The sequence below is a fragment of the Myxocyprinus asiaticus genome, chromosome 18 (assembly GCF_019703515.2).
Source record: "Myxocyprinus asiaticus isolate MX2 ecotype Aquarium Trade chromosome 18, UBuf_Myxa_2, whole genome shotgun sequence".
Classification (NCBI taxonomy): domain Eukaryota; kingdom Metazoa; phylum Chordata; class Actinopteri; order Cypriniformes; family Catostomidae; genus Myxocyprinus; species Myxocyprinus asiaticus.
This window is the reverse complement of record NC_059361.1, coordinates 17,586,679-17,596,120: the sequence shown is the minus strand read 5'-3', so window position 1 is coordinate 17,596,120 and position 9,442 is coordinate 17,586,679. Positions and strand designations below refer to the sequence as shown.

Genomic DNA, 9,442 nt, shown 5'->3' with positions numbered 1-9,442 from the left:
GTAAATGTTCCATTCTGCCATGTGACTTTCCTCTGTCATAATTTCCTATACAAAGGAGCTCTTCCTCAAGTTGCACAACATATGACTGGAATGGTTCTGCAACCTCTGGATGACATCATAACACTTTGTCCTATTAAAGGGTCATCAGTACAAGACATGTACTAACATCTTTGTTGTGAAACTTCTCAAAATGAAGAGAAAACAAAAAAAAAAAAAAAAAAGGAGAAAAGGCCAGTTTGAGTTTTATTTTTTATTTGCAATTCAAAATCAGGGTTATTCCACCAAATATTGATTTCTGAACTCTTCCTAAATTAAAACATTAGTATTGTGTTGTTTAAAAATGAATATGAACTTGTTTTCTTTGCATTATTCAAGGTCTGAAAACACTGCATCTTTTTTGTCATTTTGACCAGTTGTCATTTTCTGCAAATAAATGCTCTAAATGACAATATTTTTATTTGGAATTTGGGAGAAATGTTGTCAGTACTTTATAGAATAAAACAAAAATGTTCATTTTACTCACACATACCAACAGTATAAATAGTAAATCCAGAGAAACTGATAATTTTGCAGTGGTCTCTTAATTTTTCCCGGTGCTGAATATGTATATCTGATGCAGTTGAAACTTCGGAATGCAGCACTTTTCGTACCACTGTCTGTTGTAAGCAAAGACCGCGATGTTCTCTGTGCATTTGTGGATTATGTTGTCAGTTAGATCATCATTCTGTTCTCAAGGTTTTAGAAAAGCTGGTCGGTATTGAGATTGCTTGTCAAGTTTACCTGGTAAGCGGCTCTGGCATGAGCAGCACAGTGGAAAGGCGTATATGTGTGTGTATGGCTGTAAACTAAAGCCTATTGGCTATTTTTTTTAAATGGGTCGAGTTGTTCGACATGTCCCACCAATTCGAACTGCACTCGTCAAGGCACTTCACAGGGACTGAAAGTGCCACCGAGCATTGTTTATATTGCCGTCAAAAATTTAATATATAGCACTACTCTGAATAAGATCCATGAGCAAATAATATAATTACACTATTCTGCATCTGTCTCCAAGTTTTGAATAAAGTATCTTAATTCCATGATATTACCAGTAGCGTCCCATTCCATTCATTGTCAATTAGCTTGGCATTTTTAAAGATGAACTATAAGGACACCTAGTGGATGAAGACTGAAACACAGGGTTTACTAAACCAGTGGTTCCCAACCCTGTTCCTGGAGGTCCCCCAACACTGCACATTTTGTATATCTCCCTTTTCTGACACACCCAGTTCAGGTCTTGGAGTCTCCACTAACAAGCTGATGAGTTGAATCAGGTGTGTTTGATTGGGGAGATATCCAAAATGTGTAGTGTTGGGGGGCCTCCGGGAACAGGGTTGGGAACCACTGTACTAAACCGTTGTCAGCCAAATCCAGAGAGCTCATTTAGTCTGTAAATGTGTGTTTGGTGCTATTCTTGATCAGGCCATCAGTGTATTAGTGTGAAGCAGCACCACTTGACCTGCAAGACCTTCCTGCACACCACCAGGAGGAAGCACATAACACGTTCCATCACTGGCTCTCTGAGGGTCCATTTCCTTGAGCTGAGCATTGCTCTGTGCAATGGTCTCAAACTTCCACAGTTGGTAACGTAGACTCTTTCCCTGTTTAGCCAGAACAAACACTTCTTCAATGCCATCAGTGTGCCAAGAAATGGAGGCCCCATTCTGAGAGAGATGCAGCCAGGGCAGCGTAACATCAGTGGGGAACCGCTTGCTGTCCACACACCCCTGTCTTACACCCAATAATATACCTGGATAAAATAGCAAAATATGTTTTAACTTTGTAAGTTTCACCAAACTGATGAGTTTGTTTGTTGGTTGGTTAATTAGTCTCACCTGAGACAACTGCCCAATGGGCTTTGTGACCATTGCGTAGACAGGGCTCATGATTAAAATCTTCATCATATCTGTGACAAAGCAGTCAAGGGAAGAACTACAATCTATACAGGAATTATTATACAGTGTAATATGCATATGAAACATTTATATGTGAATGTGTGTGTGTGGACTCAATCAAAAACGTAAGCAGTAAAGATACGGTATGAGGACAGGCTGCCCGCCAGTGAGATGTTTAAGAATGACAGCAGTGTTGTCTCCCATCATGCCCCCTGATAACCTCTGAACTCTGCATGCACACACTTCATCTGCCAGCTTGGTCATGTCACTGGCTAATTCAAAACCGAAACAGAAAACAAGAAAATTTACAAAGAACGACAGCATTTAAATGTCTAAAAAAAAAAAAAGAACTGACATGTTTTATAAAACCTCAAACATTCTTAAAGGTATATTCCAGGTTCAATACAAGTTAAGCTCAATCGACAGCATTTTTGGCATAATGTTGATTACCAAAAAAATAAAAAATAATTTCAACTCATCCCTCTAAAAATCTGGGTTCCAGTAAGGCACTAAAAATAGAAGTGAATGGGGCCAATCCGTGAACATTAAAATACTCACTATTTCAAAAGTATAGCCACAAGACGTAAACATTGTGTGTTAAAATGATTTCAGTGTGATAAAATCACTTAAAAATGTATAGCCAATTTTAAAGCTTTGTTGCCATGACGATGTAATGACAACAAACCCTAAAATGACTGTAAAAACAATGATTTAAGCAACTTTACAGCTCAAATCATACACAAGTTTTAATAGAAGAATTAATGTTAGTACTTTTATAAAATTATAAGCTGCACATTTCTGTGTTTAAACTCTCCAGAAATTGTCCCACTTACTTCCACTGTAAGTGCCTCACTGTAACTGTTTTTTTGTTTTTTTAAGAAAAGGAGGGACGAGTCAAAATTATTTTTTGTGATAATCAACATTATGCCACAAATGCTGTCATACTGAGCCCGGAACATTCTTTTAAGTCTGTTGCCAAACTGTGTGTCCAATTTCTTCTTACATGTTAATGCAAAAGTATGCACACATAAATACATTTAAACATAGGCCTAACTACAATGTCTTTGATTAAATCTTTTGTCTGAATATGACAGTAACCTTTAAAAGTAGTAGTTAACTAAGTACCAGAAAACATTTCTCCTTGTGCAGTGTAGCCCTTGTCTTTAGCAGCCTGGGTCACTGTCTCCATGGATACCATCTTTGGAGGTTGCAGTAAATGCGTTGCCATCCATAAGGCCACAAGACCACATCTTAAGAAATAAACAATAGCAATGAAATATCAGTATCTAGCAGTGCAAAGACTTGACGGCCACAAAAGTTTGAATCCGTAAAAAATAGCAGTGTAAAAAGAAAAAAGGGATATGATAAAAGTGAACTCCAATAGTACTGATCTGCAAAATTGTTTCTGGCACTGGATTAGTCCATTGAAAACTCACTGTGGACCATCTTGAATGAGCGAGGGCACATACTTATTGAAGAGCAACCACTGTAGATCCTTCCTAAAACTTAAGCAAGAAATGGTGTGATGAAATTACTTAGTATACAAAGTTTGAGACTAAAAGAAAAGGTTTGCTGCATGCCATTTTGATTTATACCTCACCTGCTTTCTCTCTGTCTAATAATAATCTTTGCCTCTTCATGATCCCCCTCTACAGGGGCCTTTCCCTCAGCAATAGCCTGGTAAAGCTTCTTCTTGCTGGACACTGAGCATATCAATGAAGTGGGTGGAGGTGGGAGTGGGGGTGGAGGGGGTGTTGCATGGTTCTCCGTTGACATACCGCTCCAGTAGACTTTCACTCTGTGGAATAAGTGACAAGACAGAATGAAAAACTTTCCACCGTCACTAATGGGCAAGACTGTGATTGAACGGACATAAAGCTTATAGAGTATTGCAAATGACAGAGTAATGAGCAAGCCATATACATAAGTTACAATGGGGTGTAAAATAAAGTGACACCAAAACAATGTTGCAATGAATACACATGCTAAAGTATTATTAAATTTACACGAACCAGTACGGTAAAGTCGGTGTTCACTACCAAGGGAATTCCAAATAAGGACATAGAGTCATGGTAGTGAGAGTCCAAAAAAAAAAAAAAAAAATATATATATATATATATATATATATATATATATATATATATATATATATATATATATATATATATATAGGCTACACAAGTTTAACACGTTATGCAGATATTTCTCTTTACTACGAAAAAGCAATTTCGTCATTCAATATTTCCTAGAAGCAGCATTTTTAATACGTTGTGTGACACCCGAACAAAATAAAGCGCAACACGATCAACGCACCAATGACTTCACAGCAACACGAACCGCCCTCCTCCAAAGAGTCCAATCAAAATTGGAGCTTAGAACCGGAAAGTACTTGTCTACCAATCGACTATTTTTCAGCAAGACGTTCTGTCCAATCGGATCCTTTTATATTAGGAAAGGCGGGTTTTCAGGCGGATGTTGCGCGCTCTTTATCCCCTTTATTTAGTTGTAGCAAGTTTCTCACTGTATGGATTGGAGCTTGTTTAATGTAAGTTTATCAGTTCAGTCAATGTTTACTTAAGGGGCAGTAGGTTGTTTTATTTTATCTCGAAATATATGTTTGCTTTCGCTGGAAAAAATGTATTCCATTGAAGTTATTTTGGAATGCCAATCAACAAGTTAACTCGCTAGCTGCTTATTCAGCAACGAGGTAGATCAGTCATGCACAGTTTTAGAGTTTAATTTAATTATGGGACAAATGAATGTCTATCTTCCTGATTCATGTCTTTTGGTTATACTTAGACTGGCTTCCAGCATTTACCGTGTTCTCAGTATGAGTTCGGGGAAGTTTAGTCGGTCGTTCAGAAGGCATTTTATTGAGCTTCTCACTTCACCTCGTTGGTGGACGCCTGTTTATGTTTCATAATCATTCCCAGGCGAATGTTTAATATGTGTTGTTCTATTACAGAATCATGGCTGGCCAGGAGATGCGTCTAAACCACACTATTTACATCAACAATTTGAATGAGAAGATAAAAAAAGATGGCATGGATGTTTCTTCAACTGTTTTCTAGCTTTGTTTTACATTGATTTCACACCAACGTTTTGACTGATGTGTCCTTTTTCTCCTTTAATAGAACTGAAGAAGTCGCTTTATGCTATATTCTCCCAGTTTGGACAAATCCTGGATATCCTTGTTTCCCCTGCACTGAAAATGAAGGGTCAAGCCTTTGTGATCTTCAAGGAGATCAACAGTGCTTCCAACGCACTCCGCTCCATGCAGGGCTTTCCATTTTATGATAAACCTATGGTATGATCCATAATCGTTTAAATCTTACATAAGGTGTCTGCTATTAAAGCAATCTGTGTTTAATTAAGGTATGCCATGATCTGGCCTAAATCGCATATATACAATCTGTTTCGCAGCATATTCAGTATTCAAAGCAGGACTCTGATATCATTGCAAAGATGAAGGGTACGTTTATGGAGCGGGATCGTAAGAAAGAGAAGAAAAAGCCTAAAGGCCCTGATGCAACTGCTGGGAAAAAGAGTACTTCTGCTGCCACACCTGCTATGGCTGGAGTACATGCAGCCGTGCCTGTAAGTATATTAGGGATCTTCGTAAGTGGTGCCTTCTCTGGTCAACTGTAACTAGTATTCAGTTTGTGTCTCTCAGCCTTTTTTAAAGCCTGCTATGGAGATATATCTATTGAATCTTTGTGTGTCTCTTACAGGGAATGCCACCCATGAGTCAAGCCCCTCGCATGATGCCAATGCCTGGTCAGCCTCCCTACATGCCTCCACCTGGTATGATGCCACCACCTGGCATGGGACCTGGACAGATGCCACCTGGTGCCATGCCACCAGGGCAGATGATGCCAGGTCAAATGCCAGGCCAGATGCCTCCACAGGTATGTACTGGAAATAGAGTAAAGCCTCTATATTTGGTTGATATTTATTCATTGTTAACATTTTTGTTTGTAGGTTTCAGAAAACCCTCCCAACCACATCCTGTTTCTTACCAATCTCCCAGAGGAGACCAACGAACTTATGCTGTCCATGCTTTTCAACCAGTGAGACATTGCATGCTTTGTTTGTAAATCTCGCATTGTCCCAAAAGCTGTGGATGTTAAACCTTAATCAGAGTGGGGCTGGTAACATATAGCGCTGAATTCCTGATCATTTAAAATATAAGATGTCAATAATTAATAATGATGTCTGTCTTCTCAGGTTCCCTGGATTCAAAGAGGTTCGTCTCGTCCCTGGTCGTCACGATATCGCCTTTGTGGAGTTTGACAATGAGGTGCAGGCGGGTGCAGCCAGAGAAGCACTGCAAGGGTTTAAGATCACACAGAGCAGTGCTATGAAAATCTCCTTTGCCAAGAAATAACTTCTTTGTGCACACTAACACTCACACATACATGCAGCTCCTACGACAGATGGCAGTTCCACAGGCCTGCGTTAAATGCATTTTTAATTGATGTATATCCAGAAAAGGAAAGTAAATTTGCGTTTTATTTTAAAATAACATGCCTAGCCTTGCCACAGTTATTTTAGTTTTATATTTGACAATACAAATTTAGCAGTGGGGGAAGATTAATTTTCATCTTTACATTTTTTTTGTTGTCTTTCTCTCTTCTCTGAGAGGATCGGCTTTGGTGAATTTTGTAAGTATGTTGGATTTTTTTTTTTTTTTTTTTTACTGATTCTTGAAAAGCATTGCACCCAGAGTCTGGTTCCCAGACATTGTACCTGGAGCTTTAGTGTTTTTCATTAAATTACATTGTTTTACATATTGTATTTTGCATTTTGTCTTGTTCATTGCTCGTTTCACTTGGGACTCAATATTTTGGTTTTGGACACAACATACAGAACATTTAAGGAATCTTCAGTTGAGAATAGGACAATTTATAGCTGAAGTGAGTAACTTTTTCGACGTTAAAGTACTAAATACTTCAACTCTAAGTAAGCCTCTCATAGGTTGAATTCCTCAAAAACAGTTAACATTGTCTCTTTGGCACTAGTCCAAAAAGTTAAATTTTTGTGGAGGATCATGGAGGATTAAGATGCCATGTAGCAAAACGTTTTGTGGTCCGATGAGACAAAAACCTTTAACTTTTTGGACTGAACTCTAAGCGCTATACAACCAAACTCAGTACACCACCCAAAACGTATCCCTATTGTGTAGCATGGTGGTGGCGACATTATATTGTGGAGTATTTTTCTTCAGCTGGGACTGGGCAGCTGGTCAGGATTGAAGAAAATGGATGTTTCCATGTACATCCAGATTCTTGAGGAAAATCTGCTGCCCTCTGTTCGACAACTGAAGATAGGCAGGGAGTTCACCTTTCAGTACAACAATGACCCTAAAAACAACGGCAAAGAAAAAACAACACAGTGGCTTAAAGGAATAGTTCACCTTAAAATTCTCTCTCTTACTCACCCTCATGCCATCCCATATATGTATGACTGACTTTAATCTGCTGAACACAAAGATTTTTAGAATTAATATTTCAGCTCTGTAGATCCATACAATGCAAGTGAATGGGTACCAAAATGTTGAAGCTCCAAAAAACACATAATGGCAGCATTTGACAACTTGAAAATTTCTGCAAGAAAGAATGGTGAAATATTCCCCAATCTAGGTGTGTGTAGCTAGTAGAAAAATATCCAAAAAAGACTGGTGGCTGTTATTAAAATAAAAGGGAGCTCTACTAAGTATTAAATTATATTGCAGTTATAATTTCCCTTGAAACTTAATGGTTCACAAAGATGTCAGTTATTGGTTTGTGTCTTTAGTGTGTGACCACACATTACTGATGTTCTCAGTAACCGTCTACATCCAAATTGGCTTATGGACATAGGGACGACCACTCTTCTGATATCAAACACTCAAAAAGCATCGCAGTGCGACTGTGTAAAAATGTAAGTAGGTCATTCCTTCATGTTTTGAGAGTAACTGTATGTGACACTCACTGTAGGTGGTAAGATTAATGTTATTTGTTCATGTTGCATTAGTTTGTTTACCTTGTTGCATTGAAACTGTTGATTTGAATGTATATTTCCAAAACCTCAAGATTACAAATGCGCATTATTAATAAATGGGAACGTTTCCCTATGGAAGTGAAATTAATGCATGGTTTGTGGAAGTCCTCTAACTAGAAAATCGTTCACTTTCATTTCAAGTAGTGAGTGATTTCCATTGAAGGAAAATGGGCCTCTCATGGTCTAGGAGTCTTTCTCTGATTTTGAATTAAGTTTCAAGAACTCTGGAATGTCGGCTGTATAATAAGGGCTTCAATTACATTTTGCTGTGACCTAGATGAGATCAACTTTTTTTTGTGTACACAAACGTGCATTAGTCTGCAGTTTTCCCAAGCCTCTGGACACTCTGCTGTTTTCAGAAAAACCTGACCTTAACTGTTGCCGTTTGTGTGTGTGTGTGTGTGTGTGTGTGTGTGTGTGTGTCATTGGCAATTGGCGTTATGCCTAGCAGTTTGTTGTTCAGCAACACTGCCCCTTTTCATTCACAGAACACACTTATCTTATGCCAGCAATGTGTGGGACATAGCTGCTCTCACACTGATCATATGACCAAATGAAAGGTTGGTTGGTTGATTTGAGAAAATTATATATGTGGGCTACATTTTTTTATCACTGCGCCTTGTCATGATTCCAGTCACACCCATAAGGGAACTCCCAAAATGGGCTGTAATAGGTTAAAACCTAGGTCTAAGGGTCATGCATATTATTATGATTAGTTTATTTACCATAATTTGTACTTCGGTTATTATTACCACGCCAAATTATGAGCAAAGGGATATGCTTGCAATTGTTCCTTTTTTTCTGATTAACATTTTTTTATTGATTAATATACAGATAACAAAGAAAAGCAAAACATATATAAACAGAATCAACATTTAACCCCCACTATTACCCCTCCCCAACCCCAACCTGACCCTCAACAAACATCCCTGTGGTCCCTCCCCGAGAGCCTTCCAAAAACGCCAAATAGCTGCACCATTTCCCATCAAACAAATCCCAGATCCCCAGCCTTCTACATGACACTTCCTCAAAAGCCACCCTCCGCATCTCCGTGAACCATTCTTGAAATGAAGGCGCTCCAGCCGACTTCCGTCCCCTCAAAACAATTTGTTTGCCTATCGTAACACTGGTTAGGACCCAATTTTTTTTTATGTGTTTATCCCCTATATTCTTAACCGCCCCATCGCCTAAAATACAGAGTCTGGGGCAAAATGAAATCTGAGTGCCCAATACGTAACACATAAAACTGAGCCTTAAACCAAAATACTTGAATCTTAACACACCACCAAAAAACATGGATGGGTTGTGTCTCCATCTTTTGATTGGCATCGCCAGCATGTGGGTGTGTCTTTAAGACCAAGCCTATACAATCTAGAGGGGGTCCAATAGAATAGATGTAAAATCTTGAATTGCATAAGGCGCACCCTTGCATCTCTAGATACAGACTTGACGTTTTTTAGAATCCT

At 38.6% G+C, this 9,442-nt stretch overlaps 2 protein-coding genes across 2 annotated transcripts; one reads left to right on the top strand and one right to left on the bottom strand.

The window, feature by feature from the left end:
• Positions 1-4: 4 nt before the first annotated feature.
• Positions 5-4,065, bottom strand: LOC127456497 (UPF0692 protein C19orf54 homolog). The gene is made up of 7 exons (XM_051725024.1): positions 3,947-4,065; positions 3,535-3,732; positions 3,371-3,439; positions 3,060-3,184; positions 2,077-2,206; positions 1,875-1,945; positions 5-1,789 (listed from the first exon to the last, which is right to left on the bottom strand). The coding sequence occupies exons 2-7, from the start codon at positions 3,708-3,710 to the stop codon at positions 1,458-1,460; spliced, it is 903 nt and encodes a 300-aa protein (XP_051580984.1). The 5' UTR covers positions 3,711-3,732; positions 3,947-4,065; the 3' UTR covers positions 5-1,457.
• Positions 4,066-4,391: 326 nt separating this feature from the next.
• LOC127456498 (U1 small nuclear ribonucleoprotein A-like) lies at positions 4,392-8,060 on the top strand. The gene is made up of 7 exons (XM_051725025.1): positions 4,392-4,479; positions 4,900-4,976; positions 5,069-5,241; positions 5,358-5,531; positions 5,666-5,842; positions 5,916-6,004; positions 6,162-8,060. Exons 2-7 carry the CDS (start codon positions 4,904-4,906, stop codon positions 6,319-6,321), a joined length of 846 nt encoding a protein of 281 aa, XP_051580985.1. The 5' UTR covers positions 4,392-4,479; positions 4,900-4,903; the 3' UTR covers positions 6,322-8,060.
• The last annotated feature ends 1,382 nt before the right edge of the window (positions 8,061-9,442 follow it).

Excerpts from the sequence above, each read along its gene's own strand:
- LOC127456497 (XM_051725024.1), bottom strand. The coding sequence starts at position 3,710 with ATGTCAACGGAGAACCATGCAACACCCCCTCCACCCCCACTCCCACCT. Across the intron at positions 3,440-3,534 it reads ATTAGACAGAGAGAAAGCAG|TTTTAGGAAGGATCTACAGT; the intron begins GTGAGGTATAAA and ends TTCTTGCTTAAG. Across the intron at positions 2,207-3,059 it reads ACAAGGAGAAATGTTTTCTG|CCAGTGACATGACCAAGCTG; the intron begins GTACTTAGTTAA and ends GTTTTGAATTAG.
- LOC127456498 (XM_051725025.1), top strand. The coding sequence starts at position 4,904 with ATGGCTGGCCAGGAGATGCGTCTAAACCACACTATTTACATCAACAAT. Across the intron at positions 5,532-5,665 it reads GAGTACATGCAGCCGTGCCT|GGAATGCCACCCATGAGTCA; the intron begins GTAAGTATATTA and ends TGTCTCTTACAG. Across the intron at positions 5,843-5,915 it reads CAGGCCAGATGCCTCCACAG|GTTTCAGAAAACCCTCCCAA; the intron begins GTATGTACTGGA and ends TTTTGTTTGTAG.